Raw genomic sequence first — 22280 nt, forward strand, 5'->3', positions numbered from 1 at the left:
GGCACACTGTCCTTTGCTGCTCTGCTGTGGGACTCCCAGTGGGAGGTTAGCAAGGGCTCCTAGGGATACAGGATTAGCATGTTGTGTTCGTTCTGCTCATTAATTGGGTTTTCTAAATTGATTTAGTAGTAGAACAATATATATTTATTATAAAGTACATATAGGCTTATTAAAGTTTAAAACATCAGTAAAGTTTAAAAATCATATGCCACTTAGTATATTGTTAGTATTGATTTGTTTTTATAGATGAGCACATACTTGAAAACTATTACAAAGTCAGTTGACTGGAGTTATTACTATAGATGTATCTCTTAGTAACTTCTCCCAAAGCTAAAAGTGATACATATCCTAGACAGAGGTTGATGTTAACTTTGCAATTACTGAAAACACTTTAGCCAGTTTGTTGGGAAAATAATTTTTTAGTTTCCAGTTTGTTAATTGATAAAGTGTGAGAGTGTCAGGAGTTTGTGATCAAGTTTCGCCATCATTGTGCTACATAAATAGTATGCTTTGTGCTTTAGCCAGTTCATAGCCTGGATAAGCTTTGTTATTTGTGAACCTTCATTTATTTTTACTGTGCATGTTCAAATATGTCTGCCATTTTACCTGATACTCAAAAACATGTGCATGTTTAATTGTGGTTCTTATTAAACTGAACGCATGATGGTGGACAAACCAGACAGGAAAAAAATATCTTATTTATGTCTCGCACAGTCCCTGCTTCTGTTTGTTGAATTGAATTTAGTGTGTTAGGTGGTCTTCATGGGTAATGAGTTTCTCTCTTTTAGGTTACTAAATTTAGTTGTTTAATTTAAGCATTTGAAATGTGTAGTCCTCTGATATTGATGGTATTTGAACTTGCAAGTTTAAAAACCTGCTTATCAAGAAACCCAAAGATAAGATCTGACGGGGCTGAGAGAGGCTTCAGGATGTCAGTGTGGACTCCAGGGCAGCGGGTGGCAAAGTTTCAGCCGGAGAGTGAGGCTGAGCCCCACGCACTCTCCCCCAGGTAGGATGAAGTGCCTCCCTCTAGTCCTCACTTGGAAATGAATTTTTATTTGTTCCAGGCTGCGCTCGACGTATGCAGAACGTTTTTACAGGAAGATAAAGGTGAAGGAGTCATTATGGTGACAGATCCTCCTTTTGGTGGCTTGGTTGAACCTCTGGCTGTTACATTCAAGAAGTTAATTGCTATGTGGAAAAAAGGTCAAAGCCAAGGTGTATAATTTATTACTTACTGCAGAATAAACATATATCTGTGTATCTAATTTCTGTCAAATGATAGTAGATCTTAGTGAATCAGAGCGCTTATAAAATATACATGCCTTGGGTTCTACTCTTTTTTTAAAAAAACAGGCTTGTTTGATAACATGGCTGATTTTATCAGCATGATACATTTTGTATTGTCCTAACCATGTTTTTTAAATTGCTCATAGGTAAAATATGTATTTTTTTGGTGGGCATAAGTAAAGGGACATTATGAAGAAGAGCAGTGAATTGTCCTTTTTTTCCATGAATACAGGGGTGGGCAAAAGCAGGTTTACAGTTGCTCATGTGGAAAATAATACAATAATTAATAAATAATAATATAAGAATAAACTGTTTCCTGTACTCAGTACTATAAACCTAATTTCGCACTCCCCTGTATTTACTGAATGGCCACTGTGTAGGTGCTGGGAATAGAGTGAACAAGACAGCCACAGCTCTGCCCTCAGGGGCTTTGCATTCCCTCTCGCCCCAGTCTTGCCCCAGACTCTAGGGTGGCGCCCAGCCGCCGGCCCAGAGCGCTAACCTGTGCCGAGATTTGGGTGGGACGTCAGACACCCAGTAGCCGGCCAGTGGTTATCAGTGACACACAGATACCTGGCCCTAGAGGTGGGGTAAGGGCTGAGGGCGATGATTCAGTTTCAAGTGGCTTAGGACTTCAAAGTATTTCATCCAGTTAATCTAATTAGTCTGCACAATAATTTTTTAGTTTCCAGTTTGTTAATTGATAAGTTGTAAGAGTGTCAGGAGTTTGTGATCACATTTCGCCATCACTGTGCAACGTAAATAGTGTGCTTTGGCGATAGAATGCAAACGAAATCTAAAAATTCTAAAATAGGACTTACAGTGTTAAGTATTTCACTTATTTTCAGTTTTTAAGTCATTTATCAGAGTGGGTAAAGTCAGTGTTATTGGGGAAGCAATAAAGAGCTTTGTGGTCTTCAATTCCAATTCTGCCACTTAGCAGCTGCATAACTTGAACCAATTACCTGAATTTTGCAGCTTCATTTTCTCCTTCTGTAGAATAGGATTACTAACACGTGACTCTAGAGGATACAGAAATAACATAGAGAAAATACCTAGCATTGTGCTCGGCCTACTTGTTGCTTTATAAATAATAGCTTTGTTCCCTGCCTCTCATAAAAATTAATTGCATTTCCCACTTTTTTGGTAACATCTCTGTCTTTACGTATACTATCGTGGTTTGTATGTAAAAGTTACTTTACACACCTTTGTAGCTGGGTTTAGGTATAAAAGAACATCTCCATTGCTTTTGGAAAAGTCTGGTTGTATATGGCACTCTGGTTAAGCATTGTTTCCTTTAGTATGATTTAAGTGTATTGAATGATTGCAGTTTCTTCTGATAACCAGAATTTTTCCAGTTATAGTTTTATTTTTTTCTTTAATATCAATTTATTTTATTTTCCGGTTCTGTTTTTTTGTGATCCATCAGATAACAGTCATGAAGAACTACCCATTTTCTGGATTTTCCCCTATTTTTTTGAATCCCGAATTTGTCAGTTTTTTCCAAGCTTCCACATGCTGGATTATCAGGTATAGTAAATATTCTGTCTTTGCATGGTTGGGGAATGTATATTACTCAGTTTAAATAAATATTCTGATAAGACTGTCCATTGGTTTTCATAAATGAAAGCACTATGAGCTGTGTTAAACATTAAAATTATACCATATGTAGCCTAGGGTTTTATTAAAAATATAAATCCTTTGGTACCAAAATAAACCTACTAAATCAAAATTATAGGGTGGAGACCGTGATCCTGAAATTGCAGCCGGGTTTTAGACCAACAAATCTAGTCGTTTATCATCACCGGAAGATTTTACAGCACCATCTTACCTGTTAAAGGAGGATAGTAACTATATTGGCCTCATAAGGTTTTAAGAATTATGTGTGATAATGCATTAAAAAGGCTCAGCCTAGGCCCTGACACACAGCAAATGAAGAGTAGAAGTTATTGCTCTCAGCATTGTCGTAACCGTCACCACATTGTTGTCATTCAGATAGTCCCAAGGTGGGGGTGAAACTCCCTTCAGGTCCTTTTTTGTACAGTCTCTGAAACATCAAAATTGCAAATACAAGGTCCATCAGGAAACTGTCCCATCTACTGTGGACAAGAGTTTAAAATGGTGGGGAAGCAAAGACAGATCAAATACAGCGATGAATCGGAATTCAGTGAGTTTTCTCTGTTTAGAGGTTGCAAGAAGTGAAGAGCTCTTTGTGGTCAGTAGAGTGCCAGGTGCCTGTATTGTGTACCCCAGAGGCTGCCGGGAGCTCGAAGGAGAATGCGCCACAGGGGGTGGGCCATCAGAGAGGCGGGGATGCCGAGGTGTTTGTGAGCGTGGAGGGGCTGACGCAGGGCAGAATTGGCTAGACCTCCTCCCCCTCTCTGCCCAAGGCCCTGGGAACCTGCCTTAGGGGAGAGTAGACACCAGGCGCCATGTAGTTCCACCTGCCCTTCAACTTGGTCTTCTGCTTTAATGTCCATTTTCCTGTATTCATGTCCTTGAATTCTGGTGAGTCCCATTGTCACCATTACTATGTGTGGTCACCCAGGGTGCACTGCTTCCTCTTTTGCGATTATATTTTTCTGTTTGAGTTTTCTGAGCAACCGACTATCCTCGGATTAAGGCTTTTCATCCCTATAACTGTCAATGTCTTTGCTAGTTATCCCAAGCTCGCAGTAGGTTCTGATCGTTCTAGTCTTGAAGGCAGAGCATTATGATAATTATTTAGAAGTTCTGAAAGGTGGTGTTACTAAAAATGAGAGGACAGACCCTACCTGTGATTTCACCCCAAATAGCAAATATAATTTTGAAGTATTCACTTCTAGTCACTTTGAAAAACACATATTTGTAATCATAGCAGATGAATTTGAATTCTGTTTTCTTCACTGTGTCTTATATAAGTGTACATTTTTAAATGTAGCTACATAATTTTTATGCTTTTAATAACTTCAGATTATTTCATTAACAGGCTGTTATCATTCCCTTAGTTTTAGACTTATAGGTTGCTTCTACCTTTAAGCTACTATAAATAACCCTGCCATAAACATCTTTTATTCATACAATTTTCTCCCATATTTTATATAACTTCCTTAAAATTTCCAAAACTAAAATAGAATTCTAAAAATTACATTATCAAATTCAATGGAAATTTTTGTGACTATTGAACCATGTTAACTGGTTCCTTTCCAAAAGTGTGTAACACAAACCATTTTAACCTTGCTTTAAACAAAATCCACATCATAATTCTTCTCAAAGGTGGTTTACTTTCCTTTTCAGGGCACCCAGTTTTCTGTATCTTGTCTTAGGGATGCTTCTAATATTGACATTTACAGTGGAGAGATGGCTGACATATCATGAAGATGTTAACTAAGTAAACTAGTTCTAGTTTCCAGGAGCACCTGCTGCCTTTGACAGTATCTAGTACAATGCTTGACACATAGTAGGTGTCCTACATGTTGAATCAAAATTGAATGAAGAAGTTAGCATGAACTCTGGATTTGAAAAGGAACTGAGTTTTAATCCCGATTCTGCCTCTCACTAGCAATGCATGTTGTCTCTAGCTCTCTGAAGTTCACTTTACTTGTTTTTTTAAAAAAAATATTTTAAAGATTTATTTATTTATTTTTAGAGCAAGGGGGAGGGAAGGAGAAAGATAGGGAGAGAAACATCGATTAATTGATTGCCCCTCACACGCCCCCAACCCAGGACCTGGCCCACAACCCAGGCATGTTCTCTGATTGAGAACTGAGGCAGCAACATTTAGGTTCTCAGGCTGGTGCTTAATCTGCTGAGCCACACCAGTCAGGGCCTCATCTTCCCTGTTAAAGGAGGATAGTAACTGTATCTACCTCATAAGGTTTTAAGAATTACGTGCGATAATACACTAAAAAGGCTCAGCCTAGGCCCTGACACACAGCAAATGAAGAGTAGAGGTTATTGCTCTCAGCATTGTCGTAACCGTCACTATATTGTCATCATTCAGAGAGTCCCAAGGTGGGAGTGAAACTCCCTTCAGGTCCTTTTTTGTACAGTCTCTGAAACATCAAAATTGCAAATGCAAGGTCCCTTAGGTAACTTCCATCTACTAGGGACAAGAGTTTAAAATGGTGGGGAAGCAAAGGCAGATCAAATACAGCGATGAGAAATATTCATGTAGAGTAACCCACCATTGTCTGTTTCAACAGCCTATGTTACTGAAAAAAGAACTTCTGGAAATATTGCAGTTTTAGTTTTGAGAAGTAGTTTCAAGATCCAACATTATCGGATATAATTATGTAATTTTACTAGTGTATTAGTGGAAAAGGTTCTAACTAGGTCACGTGTATCAGACAAGGTGAAAAGCAGTCTTTAATAAAGAGAATGCCAACCTTTGGAAAGAAAAATTAGACTAATATCTATAAAACAAAACGAATATTTGTTTTTCATGACTCCTACTAAAGATGGGAATGCTACTGCCCATGACATGCTCAGCTGGAGAAAGTGATTCACACTATCTTGGAGCGCAGCGATTTTCAACCTTTTTCACATAAATTACTGAAGTTCTGCAGCACACTAAAAATGTGTTTTTTGCTGATCTGACCAAAAAAATAGGTATAATTTTGACTCATTAACAGCAGATGGCTATTGTTGTGTTGGCTGTTGTCATGTTTTTATTTGACAAACTAAGGGAAAAGAGGTCACTGCCCCTGACTAAATAGTCAAGTATTGCATGTCTTAAAAATATTTGCAGCACACCAGTTGAAGGTGGTTGTTCTAGTGGATTTAACTTTATTTGTTGTACCTCCCCTTTCATGATTTTTGTACCTTTGTTTTTGAAAATTTATCTGGATTTACTATTATTATCATCATCACCCCTTCTGGGCCTTTTGCTTTCTTTTCTTTCTTTGGTTACTTTAACCTCATTTTGTGGTAACTTTTATGTTAGCCACCTTTATCAAATAAAAATGAGATTTTTCCCTCTTTTTCTCACATATCTTTCCCTCATAGACTTTGATTAGGCCTTCTTTTTGACATTGCCTGAGAGGATTATAAGCCCCCAAACCACAATGCAGTAAAAATAAACAAAAATCAGTAAATCTCTTTTTTAAATACTTTTCAGGTAGGAGGAAGACAGAAATACTGCAGATCTTCATAAAACATAACTTATGTAGACTCTTCGACAATAAAGTACTTGATAAGTGCAAAATGAAATAGTTATCAAAGACCTGGGAAGCCAAGTGTTTTATTAGGGTGGATTAGAAAGGAAGGACGTGACGATGAAAAGAAATTCTGATTTAGAGTCAGAAGTTTGAGTTCTAGCACTGCTTTTAGAGGCTATTTAGTCTTGGGAGAAGTCACTTTATCTTCCCACGTCTCTGTTTCCTTTCCTATCGAATAAAATTAAATGATGGAACCAGAAAAGGGGTGGCAGGTAAGTTTCACTTCTAGCGCTAAGTCTGATAAGTTAATTGGTCCTGACTTTGAGGAGGATTTGTTGAGAACAGCAGGCCCAGTGACAGCAGTGTGACTGATGAGCGACGTCTGTCCCAGGGCCAGGACCAGGCAGTGATGGCGTTCGGGCCTCGCGTTCGCCGGCTCTGAACTAGATCACCTCACTCCCCTTCCACCTCGAACGTGTTAAATGATCTCTTATTTTTGCTTCATCTGGGGCATTTCTCTGGACTGTTCAAATGGAGCTCTTCGCTTTTTTTTTTTTAGCTATTTTTATTTTTAAATCATTTCATAGAAAACTTTTTTGAGTGCAGTGTCATGTTTAGAAATGAAGATATTTTGACAGGAATTTCTGAGATAGGATTATAAATTAAAAGATAGCAACTGAAATTCTTAAGACTCAATATGTAATAAAACATTCAGTGGGTTTGGAGTGGCAAGCGGAAAAGTATACATGCAGTATAGGGCAAAAGTAGGTTTACAGTTGTGAGTACTCAAAACACAGACTTTATTCTTGTATTATTATTTATTAATTGTTGTATTATTTTCCAAACGAACAACTGTAAACCTACTTTTGCCCCATGCTGTATATAGTAGTTTTAAATGAGGTTACATGGGATATGGAGAATATGAGTAAAAGACCTTGTATGTTGGTTGATAGAGTTGAGGAATTAGTTTACTTGGGATCTTTTCAATATACTGAAATTAATCTAAATAGAACACAGTCCTCAGGGAGTTACGAAAATACAAGTACTCTTTTTTTCAATCTTTGTTCCCCAGCGTCATGCCTGGAGCGTAGTAGGTTCAAAACAAATGTCTGTTGCCTTGAATGTCTTGGTTTCTGTATAACTAGTTTCAGTCTCACGGTACAGAAGAAATTTGCGTAGAGATAAAATTAAAAGTTAGGAAGTGCAGAGATTTTGTGCTTTCCCTCATTTCTATACAGTACTTCATCACATTAATCAGTTCCATGGGAGAAATTTTCTATTTGAAAATGCCTCTCATCATCATTGTGAGTGAAATGTCAGGGATAATGATGGGAAAATGGTGTATCAGCTCTACCACTAGTGATAGGCAATTTGCAAAATTGTGTTTGCTTTACAGAGCTTCCATAGGAGGTTTATTTGTGTGGATGAAGCTATGAAATATGGATGTATGTTAGAGGTACATTAATTTACCCGAGCAGCATGCATTTTACATACCATATGTTTATAGTTAATTAGCACAACAAACCCGCATTTAAAAATAATAATAATCTCAATTAGGTTATGCAAAATCAAGCAATCAACCACCTTCCTGACACATACATTCTCTGACTCCTTGGGTAACCGTAAAGAAATTGTTCTTTTTTTTCCTTCTCTTCCATCTGCTATCTATTATATTGCATGGAATATTCCATTTGCTAGAAATCTTTCTAAGATACTCTAAGATAATCTTTCTAAGATTCTCTTGGAAAGAATTTTTTCTCTTATGACGCTCATAAATGTTCAAAGTGTCTTTGTTGAATTTAATAAGGTGCCATATATTTATAGAGTACAAAGAGGAGTGCAATGGGGAAAATTAGGAATTTAAATCACTGTAAAAGAAAACTACCGAAGGTACTATTTTAAGGTGATTTTGAAGTAAAATCTACTTTTGTATCTAAGCCTCTAATAGCTCACATATATTCACAGAATTTGAAAGTTGGAAAGAAACAGAGGAAACGTAGGCTAACTTTCCCGTGTAGTAATCCTCTCCGCTCAATTCGCGATAAGCAGCCATCTAGCTCCCTTGAATACTTTCAGTGCGCACAGTCCTACAGCCTTCCACGGCAACGTAATTTATTTAATAGCTCTAATTGTTAGAACATTTTCTCATATTGAGATAAAATATGCTCCCTATTAACTTCTAACCATTGGTCCTACTTCTGTTCTCTGAAGCACTAAGGGATAAGGCTAATTTCCATTCCACATGACACCCCGTCAGTTAGGAAGTAGCTATCAGATCCTCCCTGTCTTCTCTTCTGAGTAAACACCACCAATATATTAAACTCTAAATCCTATTCATTTCCATTACTTTTCAGTGGAAATAAGCTGGTTTTATTAATGTCTCTCTTAAAATGTAGTGACAATGTGGGGCTTCAGATGTGATCCAGCCTCATTGTAGCTTTACCTAGTTATGCTGGACTGTGGACTCTTCACTCTGACAGCTCACAGAACCCCGCCCCGCCCCCCCGCAGGGTTTTTTTCATACTGTCCTTGTTTAGCTGGGTCTCCTCATCCTGTGCTTATTTTTTTCCCACTGCTGAAGCTTATTTTTCCCCCTGTAAATCTAACAGGGCCACCAAGAGAGTTTAGGACTCTCCCATTAAAGGACTGGCTTGCCATTGTCATCAATTCTGTACATTTTTTGTGATTGGCTTATTAAACAGCTAGCTTTCGAGCCAGTTCTGTTGTAAATTCTTAAGTATATTCTTGTTTAGAATCTAAACAATTCATTACAACTTACTTGAAAGTCGTGATCTACCTGTATTGACCTCATAAAAAATTCATGGTATTTTTCCAGGAAATCTAACGCAGTAGCTCTCAAACCTGAGTGAGCGAGCAGGGCTTGTGAAAAATACAGATTGCTTCCCTCCCCCCACCCTGAGTTGTTTTATTAGGTCCTAGATGGGGCGAGAATCTGCATTCCTAGCAAGACCCTCGGCCATCCAGACTGTGGGCCTGAGAATTACTGATCTAAAGACAGAGGGACTAAGTGGCCGGGTGGGTCCCGAGCAGGTTTAAAACAAATTGAAAATGTGGATGGATAATAGAGAGGCTGGAGGAGGGACAGGAGCAGGAAGCTAACAGAAGTCATGCTTGTTAGCTTCAGTTTACTTTCAAGATGATCTGCTGATAACTGAAAGTTGAGTTAGGAATCTTGAGAAGAGAGGTAAATGTGTGAAGTCATCATTGTACAGAGAACTGTAGTTAGGAGTCTCTCTCAACCATAATCCGGGCCCTGAACTCGGTGTTTTACATGCACTTTATCATTCAACCTTCACAACATCTCTAAGGTGAAAATTATGCAGCCTGGCTCAAGGCCACATAACAAGCGAGCAGCAGAGCTCCTGCCCGGACTCCAGCCCTGTGCTCTGTCAGCTGGGGCGCGGTGGGGGGCCGAACAGGCCGCACTGGGCGCTGGTGAGCTGGAAGTGGCCGTGTGCTGAACTTCACACACACCACGCGGAAAGCCCCGACCAACCTGGCCTGTATCTTCAAAGGTGGAATTTTTTTTAGCACCAAGAGCTAAATTATTTTAAAAAAATTTTTTTGCTTTCCCATTACAGTTTACATTCTATATTACTTTGTATTAGTTTCAGGTGTATAGCACAGCAGTTAGACAGTCATATACTTTACATAGTGGTCCTCCCCCATGTATTTCCAGTACCCGCCTGGCACCATACGTGGTTATTACAATATTATTGACTATATTCCCTGTGCTGTACTTTACATCCCACTATTTTGTGACTACCAATTTGTACTTTTTACAAAAGCTTAATTTTTAATTATATAAGAGCCTTTCTTGTAAAGTCTATTCTCTTGGATAAAAAGGTTAGAGTTGTTCTCAGTGCTAGGCAGTATGAATGTGTCATCACAAACTTTACCATTTTTATAATCAAATTTCACACCCATAGAAGCCATTCTGAGGCAGCTAATTAGTAAGTAAATTCTTGCTTTTCACAATTTCATATCAAATACTTCACTTTAACTTGTATCTTGGCATCAGCTTGTTCATTTATTGGTTAAAGAATCTTAAAGAGCATTGACTCATTTGAGCAAATTTTCTTTTTCAATTTTTTTAAACTTTCCAGGTAGATTATGATAATCACGCACTTTATAAACATGGAAAGACCGGTCGGAAACAGTCTCCTGTGCGTATTTTCACCAATATTCCACCCAACAAAATAGTCCTTCCTGTCGAAGAAGGGTACAGGTAAGGTCACAATGGGACCTTGAAATACGCAAGCCACTGAAAATACAATGCAATAGAGCTAACATTACAATACTTTTAACATTGACTCACAGCATTATTACTTTTAACTTTGGCCCAAAATTTTGTATTGAATTAAATTTGGATTACACCCAGTTTTTGAATATGCAGCTTATTTCTCCATGTCTTTCTTTCCTCCTCAGATTTTGCCCTCTGTGTCAACGATATGTTTCCCTAGAGAATCAGCACTGCGAGCACTGTAATTCTTGCACGTCCAAGGTATAGTTTTCTTTAGAATATGCCATTATTCAAATATAGTATTATTTTTATTTTAGTTTACTAGTTTTCATTACTAGTAAACTAATGTTTACTTATTTAATGTTATTAATTTGTATTAATGTCTTATGTATTATTTATACTTTAATAATTTTATTTCTAATTGTAAAGTACAACAGGCTTTTAAAATTACTTAGACAAAGAAGAGGGTCCTAGAGCACACTAAGCCTGAAACATTGCTGGAGGCAAAAATGACCAAACTGAAGCTGTCCTGCTTTGGGCACATGATGAGAAAGCCGGGTTCTTTGGAAAGACAGCAGTGCTGGGAAAATAGAAGGCAGCAGGAAAAGAGGGAGACCAAACAGCAGATGCATTGACTCCCTAAAAGAAGCCAATGGCATGAGTTTGAAGGAGCTGAGCAGGGCTGCTGGGGACAGGACATTGTGGACATCGCTCAGTCAGAGGGTAGCGGGAGTGGAGCCAACGCAATGGCATGTGACACATCATTAATAATTATTTGAAGTAATTTTTATATGGTACTGTATGACTGCTAAAATTATTAGTGTTTTAAATAAGGCACGAATTTTGTCGAGCGCAGAATTATGATGTTTCAAATAAGGCAATGAACTATTAGATACCATCGCTGTTCTGGCGAAATTATAATTAATAACATGTTTTATGCACTTTTTATGTGCCGGGCCTTTTCCTAAGAGCTGTCCACAGACTAACCATTACTGCTCTCAATAGCCCGAGTAGGTAGATGCAGCTTCTCCTCACTTCTTACAGATGAGGAAGGGCCTCATGGGACAGGACCTTCTCTTCATTTTTTAGGGAGGTGGGGCCACCCTTAAGTCGCTCTGTTATTTTAAATAAATCCAGTCAGAAAGAACATGTGAAGTTTAGTTTGGCCGATCAGCACATATTATTCTTCAAAGGAAAGGATGCGTTTTTATAACTATTAGAAAGTACATTTTTCACAACTTCATAATTTTATTTCTAGTTATACTGGTTTTTAATTATGTTAACACATCTGATTACATATATTTTCAATTCAAGTAGAAATTATCTGTATTTTTCATTTAAAAAAAATGATGCCCAGAACATGCAAGTTCAAAATGTAGAAAATAAAACTTTATTACACATAGTGTTAAAAATAAACAAAAACAGAGAGGTGAGCACCACAAAAACGAGAGTAGGTGTTACTCAGTGGGGAAGGCGGAAAGCTGGGGTGGGAAGGGGCCCGTGAGGTGGTGTTGGGGGGCCAGCAGTGTTCTGGTTTTGACCCGATGGAGTATTTTATATACTCCTTAAACTGGGCACATGTGTTTTGTTCACTTTTCTAGGTATGTTTTACTTCACAGTTTTAAAAATTACCCAAATAGTATCCTATAATCTCTGTCTTTCTAAATTATATACAGTTCTCAAATATGAATTTTATTAAGGATTAAACTGGCTAGACACATAAAAATTATGAATCATTCATTCTCTTGAAATTTTCATTGAGTCCTTCTTTATGCAGATTGGGCTACTTGATCTGGAGCGGACTTTCAAGATCATTTAGATAAACCCCCCAGTTTTAGAGTTAAGGAAATTCGGGCCCATCAATGAGGCATTGAGTTGAGCGAAGAAATGCATAAATTAAAATCAAAGTATGTAATTACGAAGCCCAGGAAAGTGAGAAATAAGGAATTAATAATTTATACAGATTTTAATAAGACATTTTAATTTTTAATTGAAGGACTTGATTTTTAATGACAAATTAAATATAACTTAAAAATTGTTTTTGTAGGATGGTAGGAAATGGAACCATTGCTTTCTCTGCAAAAAGTGTGTAAAACCTTGTAAGTATTTAGACTGTGTTTGAGATCCTGTGAAAACATTTGAGTTTTTCTTCATCTATATGGGATTTGTATTTACCTATATTATTAAAAGAGAAAATTAATATAGAGACCTGTATTAATTTACTTGCTTTGTAATTTTTACAATTACCAAAATGTACATTCTCCACTGCATAGAGAGGCATGACTACTCACCTGTTTCAGTGTGGCATGTGGTTTGACTTATTTTGATTGGGCTTTGTGTCACTCCGCCAGCCGCCATATGTCTGTGGCCCCAAGACTGCGACTCATTAATGAGGGGCTAAATTCGTTGCCATGTCTCAGAAGGACATGAGCTGGCTTTGCAAGGGATTCCAACCTCTTAACTTTGGGCTCTTTATCCAAATTATAACCAGCTATGCAAATCCGTCACAATAATCAAAGTAAACACTGTTCGTGCTTCCCTATTACAAAGGTTAATCAAATGAGAAATTATATTAAATGAACCTCTTCTAAAATGAAATTTTTATTTTACAGCCTGGATCCACTGCAGCACTTGCAATCACTGTGCTCTTCCAGAACATTCTTGCGAGGGCCCTAAAGATGGCTGCTTCATTTGTGGTGAATTAGATCATAAACGCAGTACTTGTCCTGACATCTCTACACCTAAGAAAGTTAACAAGTTAGTTGAGTTCTTTTAATTTACTAGAAAAAAGTTTTCCTTTTGTGATCTGTACAGAGCAATTTACAACAGTGTGTAACAGAGGATTCAGAAGGGCTAAATTAACTGTTGTTTTCACTGGTGTGCGTGGTTCGCATGGATGGGGGGAGGGAGGATATGACAATGAGTCCAGGAGCTTAGAATTTCCCAGATAAGACATGGAAATACCCAAAATATAAGGTAGAAGGTGAAGGTGACTAATTTTATATTTCCTGTGGTTAATGTGAAATTATAATTTGGGGGGTAAGAGTTCAGATTTTATTCAAGGAGGCGATGTTTAATTCAGCACAGATTGGCCGTAGACACATGACGGTGGGCAAGGCTGGAGAAGGCATCTCAGATAGAATGGCATGTATAATTCCACAGTGGGCACACTGGAAAATGAAGTTATTCCTTTAAATTAGTCCTCAAGAAAAACATGTAGACATTTAATATTGAAATACTTCACATTTTAATTTTTACCTTTTTTCTATCGTAATTTCCCTTCTCTCACCAATGTTTGGTATTAGATATAACTATGAGCACAGTTATACCAAAGACAGTCACATATTTAAAAAAAACCATTGCTATTTCAACTGGGCTAACTTGAAAGATTATACTTTCTTTTTTTTAACTGAAAGGGTATTGAGTCCTCTTGTTTTATTGATATGGAAAGAAGAAAATTTTACCCTTTGGGACAGCATGGATGGACCTGGAGAACATCCTAAGTGAATAAGCCAGTCAGAGAAAGACATACCATGTGATTTCACTCATATGCAAAATCTAATGAACAAACCGAACTAACAAGCAACATAGAGACAGACTCATAGATGGAGAGCAGGGTGACAGCTTTGGTGGGGGGACATCAGGGGGTTGGAGGGATCAAGCGAAGAGGAAAAAGGACTCATGGACATGGACAACAGTGTGGTGATTGCAGGAGGGAGGGAGGTTAAATGGTAACGGGAGAATACAAAAATAAAAATTAAAAAAAGAAAACCAGATAGCTCAGTTCAACATTACACAGGAATTGAGATCAGGATCAAATTATGAGCTATCATCTGACTTGTGATTTAAAAATATATCTATTAATAATAGAAGTATCCAGTTTTTTTGGTAACTATGATTATATTAGAATTCTTTCTCATTTGTTTCTTTTTTTGTCAGTAATGTTTTTGTTCCATTAACTTCCAGCCATTTGAATTCTGCCTACTATTTAAACTGTCTTTTCCATGACTTTTTTTTTTTTATCAAATTTACTTTTAAATAATTATTTCCACTAAGTAATCCAGGATAGAAGTGGTATATTTTTAATTAATTAAAAGAAGTATATTGAAGAATCTTACAAAGTAGTTTTCCTCAGAAACCTTCCAGAATGAACCATTGCTCTGGGATTGTTGTACTGTTTGCAATGTAATTGTGGCTGCAAACAGGAGTTAGTAACATGCTCAGTGTTGGATTCTGTGATCTTATGAAACGTGGAAGCTGAATTTGCATTTTGGTACTAGATTGGTTCTTTAATAGCCCTGGCTGGTCTGTTTGGTAGTAATACATTGTTTTCGTTGAGGGAAACCATCTAATATCTTTTAGTACTAGATTTTTATCAAGTTTAATTCGAAGAGCAAATCCCTTAGGATGTGGTACTTCTCGCGGGGAAAACTGCCAAACTCCTGTTAACAGTTATCTTAAGCTATTGCTTTCAAAAAAATTTTATAATGAAATTGAAAATGCAAAACCTGTTTTAACAACAGAAAAAAATAATTTTAATAGCCTATTTTAGCATACATAACATAACAGATCTTTTCATCTCACGTATTTTTATAGCTCTCATATTAATTGGCTTTCCCTTAGTATTAATTTTCCTTTGGTTTTGAACTGGAATGATGCTGGCTCCCTCTTGTGGTTAAAGCTCATTTTATCAGTTACATAAATACCAATAATTTAGAGGACAAGTACTAGGTCAATTTAATTACAAGGCCAAATAAAACAATTAATTGATTTATACTCAGCCGCTTCACTGTTGAAAAACTTTATCTCTGGAAAGTTTTTATTTATTCGCATTATAAGTGAATGTTTTCTTTCTGTTTTTGTTATTGTATCCTCTAGTAAAATCTGGTTCCTGTTTAGTTCTTCTTCTAAGTGGATAAGCCAAAGGAAATTTGTTTAAATTTTGTATATAGGCATGCATAGCTTCATTGACTTTGTCATTAAGAGTTTATACTTCATTAAATTTGCAAAATTATCACTTATCAGGACATCAGGACATTATCCTACTTTAAAAAAAAAAGCTGGAGGGAAAGGAGATTTATATAACATGCACAAAACAGTAAAAAGATGATTGTTTTATTTATTTTATAAACTGGTAGGATACCCCAGCCCATAGTGCAAAATCTAAAAACAGAAAAATTTAAAGTTGTCAAACAAAATTTTGAGTAATAGTCATATAGCGCTACTAATACTATTTAGCGATTACTGTATGCTTAGCATTTAACACACCTAAATAATTTATAATAGAGCAGATAGTATCAAGTAGGTAAGAGTGTAGGTTCTAGAATCAAACTCATTCTGCCACTTCCGCGCTCAATGATTTCATAGCCTCAATTTCTTCCCCTAAAGGAAGTTGGGAAGGAGAGGGAAGGGCGACACCTTCCTTGTCTCTCTGTCTCCAGCTCCCTGGAGTCAAAGATGCGCCCATTCATTTGTGTATTCCCAACACCTAACATGGATGCTGAATGAACAAAAAGTGAGGCCTGAGTTTCGTTTACTGGGGGATTGTATACTTTTTACGAAGCTCCTTTCCCAGGTCTTGGTCCTGACAGTATCAAGAGTAAGCTTTTCCCAGGGGCTTGTTGCTGTTTAGGAAAATAAATCTAAAGATTAATATTGCTGCGTAGCCATGAGAAGGTTCCAGGTTTGCCTCGCTGGCAGCCCCAGTTCATTCCTTGGTGTGTGATATGATAAATGGCATGATTCTGACAGTTTGGAGAAAGTGAATGAACAGACCAGCAATCTTTTTCTGCGATAGATTGCCTTTAAGCCAGTTCAGAACATATCAGAAACAAAAGGTCTGTTTTTTTTTTTTTCTGGTGTGGTTTAGTGTTTTTAGAGGGTGAGTTCCAGCTTACTCATTTTGAAGCCAGTCTTCAAGAAGACAGAGGCCACAAAATGTGGACATCCCATATAGCACTCATGCGGACTTTTAGGTCTACTGAGGCAAGAGAAGTTAGCCATCGGACTTAGAAGATGAACCTCCTTAAGTGTTGTCCATTTTTTTCTCTCATGCTATTTCATTTTCCACCTCTGTTAATTGCAAGAATATATCTGTCCTTTTTCTGAAAAATGTAATTCAGGGATTTGGAGATTGAAGTGCTGATTTGAGCAGTATAGATGTGGGGAAAATAAAAAAACACAAAACAAAACCAAAAACACTCCAAACTCATTGGCTTGCCTGTTTACCTCTACTGTGTGTTTATCCTGAATAGATTGTTCTAAATCTATAGTAACCATCTCTCAAAGAAATTTCTTTTCTCAAATATTTGGCTTGGCCAGGCCTCTGACTATCTCCTTGTTATTCTGGGTTAGGATTCTGAGGATTTATGTTTATAATACAGTAAATCCTTTCCCTTCTGTTTACTTACTTGGTTAGCTAGTTAATTAAACTTCAACCTAATTACATTACTCACTGTGCTCATTATACAAAATAATTTAGCACTTTGTTTTTCAGAGCTGTCAGAAAGCAGAAGCAAAGAAAAAGTAATAAGATGAAAATGGAGACCACTAAAGGACAACCTGTGAATCATACATCTGTTAAAAAGAAGAAGAAAAGGAGAGAAAGAGTCCGTCAGAATCTTTGCTCTTAATGTCTAGTGACTTGAGAATAAGAAAGATTTATAGCCCAACCTTTGATGTCATTTTCTGAAAGTGCCATGCTGGACTTAAATTCTGTCACTTTCAAAGGTGTGCACCTTTCTAAGCTACATAATAGGCAGATGATGTCTGCTGGTTTATAAGCCCCTCCGCAGTGTCTCTGGAGACCTGGTGAGTGGTCCCATCCTGAGCTGGTCCACTAGCTGTCTCTCTGTGTCTTTTTTCTCTCTTTAAATCCCTTTTAATCATATTATTTTAGCCTCTGTTATCTGAAAAGTGGGTGTATAGCTTTCTTTTGCAGTGTCAGAAGGAAATGAAAATGAAGTTTTATATTACATAAGAATGTTAAGTAAGAAATGTTTTAAATTAAATATTAAAATATTGTACAGTGGCTTAAGCCCCACTGAATTACAATGACATTTATTTTCAGACAGAATCTGAAAATGATGGAATTTTGACAAAGGTGGTCTAAAGACGTAAAGATTATAATTATGGTTATGTTATTATTAAATATTTCTTTTTCCAGTACTTTTTGCCATTGTCCTTTGATGGTATAGAATCACCCAAATGTTTGTTGATTGAGTGAGGTGTTTAGACTTAGGTTTTGCTCCATCAGTCGTCTTTTAACCTAAGCAGTAAATTTATTTCTTTATAAAAGTAGTGCGGAAGGCAGAACGGTTCCGTGATTACATCTCCTTATTACTACTCTGACTGACGCTTCCTGGCAATATGTCCTTGGCCAGGTTATTCACTCTTTATTTATCTTTGAACTAATTTATTGTTTCCTTCAAGATAGTATTGATATATGCTTTTTACAGTTGAGGGTATTGATTCTTGGGTATATAAAGTAATATTCTCACACTTTGGAAAGTTGGTAAAAGTGACTGACTTCAGACTTCAACATAAGAATCTGCCTCCAGAGATTTTTGTTGTTTACATTCACAATGATGTAAAGAAATGAGGTGAAAAACCAGACTAGTCCTTAGCAATAAAAAAGAGACACGGTTTCTCGATCTTAGCTAAGGAGTAGAGACAGACTTTCAGTCAGTGTTCCTTGGTGCTGTATCTCAGATCCCTCCTTACAGGTCAGTGCATGACTTGCAGCCGAAGGTTGTGCTGGGCTGTGCAGATGGAATTCAGGGAACCTGACTGGGGAAAGAGAGGTCTGTGTGGTGGGCCCAGCTTAGGGACCCATCTGTCTCATCATCACTTACCGGTGGATCCCTACTGCACACCCAGTGCTTGCAGTAAGTAGTTCCTGATTTAGTCCATGTTCCTGATTTAGTTTTGTCCTGTTTTGATCATACACGAAGTTTTAATGTATCTCAGGCATTTGCTTGTCAAGGGGCACTTCATGTAAGTTCTCCAGGGGTCATAAGTTCCACAGTAATTGTTTTGGAGGCTTGAAGACCCAGATCAAGGAACAGGCAGGTCCATTTTTTTTGGTGAGCGCTCTCTTCCCAGCTTATAGATGGCCACCTTCTTGCCATGTCCTCAGACAGCCTTTACTCTGTGGGGAGAGGGAGGGTGGGAGAGCCAGTTTATTCTCTCTTTAGAAGCCTCTGTTTCTTCGTTTTCAAAATGGAGATGGTAACGGTTCTGCCTCGGGTTTGTTTTTCTGATGACATATGTATGCTTTCCCAGCGGGCCCCAGGCCCGCTGTCGGTGAGAAACGCCAGCAAGTGAAGATGGCTCTGGAGCCCGATGGTGATCGCCTGGCGGTCGAGTATCACAGCACCGAGCGGGGTAGTTTGAATTCCGAGAACAAACTCCAAGTTCATCTCCTCATTTCTCTGCTACATATCTGACATGATCTCCTGACGACTGAACAGTTTCGAATGGCTCGTATTTGCATAATGACTTTTCTCATTCCCAAACACCTGTTTCAGAGCGAGTCTGGAGGCATCTTTGCTTGGGCTTAGCTGGGGCCTTGTGAGTAAAGGCAGAAGCACTGCTCCCCATCTGGTATTTAAGTCCCGTCGGGTGTTTAAGTGAGGACTGCCTGACGCCTGCTGTGGGATACTCAGGCGGGTCCCCGGTCACTGCGGGTCCCCGGTCACTGCAGCGGCAGTTGTGCGCCTCGGGCAACACCAGAAGGTTCACCGGGCTCCCAGACTGAAGCATCAGGAAACTCGTCTCTTGCCCCCTTTTCTGCGTGGGTTGCTTTGGTGATGGGACTAGTACCATGTGATAGGCGTCTTGTGGGACCATTGTGAGGGCTGCCCTCTCTGGTTCAGGCGTGGATATGGACATTGCCTAGCTTCTGTGGTGTCCACGAGAGCACAGTGAAATCTACTGATGTTCCCCCCGCAACCCAGACACCCAAGGGACCGTGACTGCTGTAGAAGTGGGTGCTGATGGACAGTGGTTCCTGTCATCACCAGACGTCCTTCGTTTAAGATACCATCACTTGTAAAATGTACTGTTGATGTAATCCTAGCTTTTCAGGGGGAAAACTCCATTAACTCTTTAATCGTGCATGTTAAATTTAAGATGTGTTTTATTTCAGAAATACCGAAATGTGAAAAAAAGTACATCTTAGAACTGACGAAATAGGCTATTACTGATAATCAGGAATTATGTACTTTAAAACTTTGTTACCTTCTTAGAAAGTTAAAAGTAGAGAAACTGTTAATTCTCTTCTTATGTTCAATTAATACTAATTTTAAGGACCTAAATGTCTTTCTTTTCTAAGAATAAGCTAATAAGATGTAAAAATATCTCTGGGAGGTAAAGTGTGATGGGAGATGAGGTCATTTGTTCTAATTAGAAATCTTCAAATCTGAACATTAAGATACCTACTCACAACAGTAACAAAAGAAAATCCCTGAAACTTGACAGATAAAATTTTCTGTGCTTTTTAGAAGAACATTTGTCTTAAACAATTATAGCTCAATTTCATTCTACTTCTTGCTTATAAAATGTAATGTAATACAGAGTCACTTTGTAGGCCCTGAGCGGTCAGATTTATTATTTTCGTACATTTAGTCTAATATTTAGACTAACTTATTTCTCCAGTATGCCCCGGTCCTTTCATCCCGTTGTCCTCCGTGTGGAGTATTTTCCTCCTGTGACCATGTCGTAAAAAAGCCTTAGGCGGCCATCTCGCCCTGGCCCAGTTCCAGTCCTCTTCTGGGGAGCCTTGCACGGGTCCCTGATACTGGCCAATTGCTTCCCCTCTGAACCCCTTGGCGTTGTGCACCACATGTGAGGCATTTTTCATTTATTATTTTTCCATGATTGTATTTACAGATTCTATTTCCCCAAAAGAGTTTGTTAATGTCCGTAACCATTTTATACACTTTTATGTCTCTTACGCATTGTAGGTGCTCAATAAAAATTTGATGAAAGCATGGAATTTTCTAGATGCTTTCAGATGGTAGGTGTATTACTTTGCTAGGGCTGCCACAATCAAATAGCACGGACTTGATGGCTTCAACAACAATAAGCTATTTTCTCACAGTTCTGGGTGCTGGAAGTCCAAGATCAGGGTGCTGACAGGGTTCTTCTGAGCCCCCTCTCCTTGGCTGGCCGATGGCCACCCTCTCACTGTGTCCTCACATGGTCTGTCTTCTGTGTGTGTGTGCATCCCTGATGTCTTTTTGTGTCCAAATTTCCTCTTACAAAGATACTGGTCAGGTTGGATTAGGGCCCAGCCTAATGACCTCATTTTACCTTGATCTCCTTTTTACAGGCCCTGTCTCCAAATTTAGTCCCATTCTGAGGTACTGAGGCTTAGGGTTTCAACTTATGTGTCCTGGGGAAGCCAGTCCAGTCTGTAACAGTAGGCACGCCTACGGTAGGGAGAGAACTTGCTCTCTCCTCTTTCTTATAAGGACCAGAAAAAGGAAGGCAGACCTAAACACTATTGGGAGGAATTTAGAGTCACTAACTTCTAGGAGGACTATCCTAACTAACACTGAAAGTTTAAATGTTGGGATGTGTTGTGTGAGCAAGATTGGCAGCCTCATCTGAAAGTTGTTAAACTTCAAATAATTTGACTTTCAAGCTTACTTTAAGAAAAACACTTAAGTTGCTGTCTGGGCCCTTCAAAGTAATCCGTAAAATACTAGAAATCTGACAGAATTTTGACTAATTTTTAAATACAAAATCACAGCCTGCAAAAAAGTCCCGGTCTGATGCCACCCCCTTCACAGCGTCCTTGTTGACGTCTCTAGTGAAAGAGTACATCTCCCGCCAGTGACATAAAAATGTGTGTGTCTGTGTGTCTTTCATTTATACTTCTTTTAAGGTGTCAGAGCACGCCCTGTATTAGAACAGCTCTTCGCCCCAGTTCCCCTGTACAGACAGCTCCTCGGTGGCAGCGGCCTGTGGGCATTGCTCTGTGCCCCTGGGCTCCTGGAGCTGCACCTCGCACACGGCGCCACCAGGGACCTGGCTGCAGCGCGTGTGATCCCTGTTCCTCCCCACAGCCTTGGGAAGCGGGTGGCCTGGCTAACACATTTCTTCACCCTTCAAGTAGTAACTGCTCATAAATACATATTGAATGAGTAGAAATGCCATTTAATATACCACTTCATGCCTCAGAACCCTAACTGTGCTACATGAGTAAGAAGCTAATATGCTTAGAGCTGCGTAGGTAAGGAAAGCTTGCAGAAAATGCAAAGGAAAATCCAATTTCACTCATTTGATACGATTTTAATTGGAACATTAGGACATGGGTTAAATTACTTGAGGGTCAGCTAAGAAGGTCACTGCAATCAATAAAGTGAAGATAAGATCTCTACTCTTTGATTGCAGGCGATTTAGTATAAATGTTAACTCAGCAAGACGGCGGGGGGAGAACACGGAAAGTGAGCACGCAGATCTCAGAGCTCTGCGAGGCGAGTTTCATCCCACGGCTGGGACAGCCAAGATCCTCACACTGTTTAGTTGCTTCCCAGCCCTGCAGGTGAGAAGTGGAACATCCGGTGGCCTCCAAGAAACTA

At 38.5% G+C, this 22280-nt stretch overlaps 1 protein-coding gene across 2 annotated transcripts in view; it reads left to right on the top strand.

Annotated features, from left to right (window-relative positions):
- The window catches only part of ZCCHC4 (zinc finger CCHC-type containing 4), a 44649-nt gene extending 26826 nt beyond the window's left edge, over positions 1-17823 (top strand). The window contains exons 7-13 of one of the 2 annotated variants that reach the window (XM_054582006.1): positions 1068-1218; positions 2720-2820; positions 10556-10677; positions 10878-10953; positions 12740-12791; positions 13305-13449; positions 17189-17823. In XM_054582006.1, the coding sequence (XP_054437981.1) occupies positions 1068-1218; positions 2720-2820; positions 10556-10677; positions 10878-10953; positions 12740-12791; positions 13305-13449; positions 17189-17324 (783 nt within the window). In that variant the 3' untranslated portion in view covers positions 17325-17823. The remainder of the gene's footprint in view (positions 1-1067; positions 1219-2719; positions 2821-10555; positions 10678-10877; positions 10954-12739; positions 12792-13304; positions 13450-17188) is intronic. The other variant, XM_054582007.1, reaches the window with a different exon arrangement.
- The last annotated feature ends 4457 nt before the right edge of the window (positions 17824-22280 follow it).

This window comes from Pteronotus mesoamericanus, unplaced genomic scaffold (assembly GCF_021234165.1).
Source record: "Pteronotus mesoamericanus isolate MK-2021 breed Mesoamerican mustached bat unplaced genomic scaffold, CSHL_Meso_final contig_68, whole genome shotgun sequence".
Classification (NCBI taxonomy): Eukaryota; Metazoa; Chordata; class Mammalia; order Chiroptera; family Mormoopidae; genus Pteronotus; species Pteronotus mesoamericanus.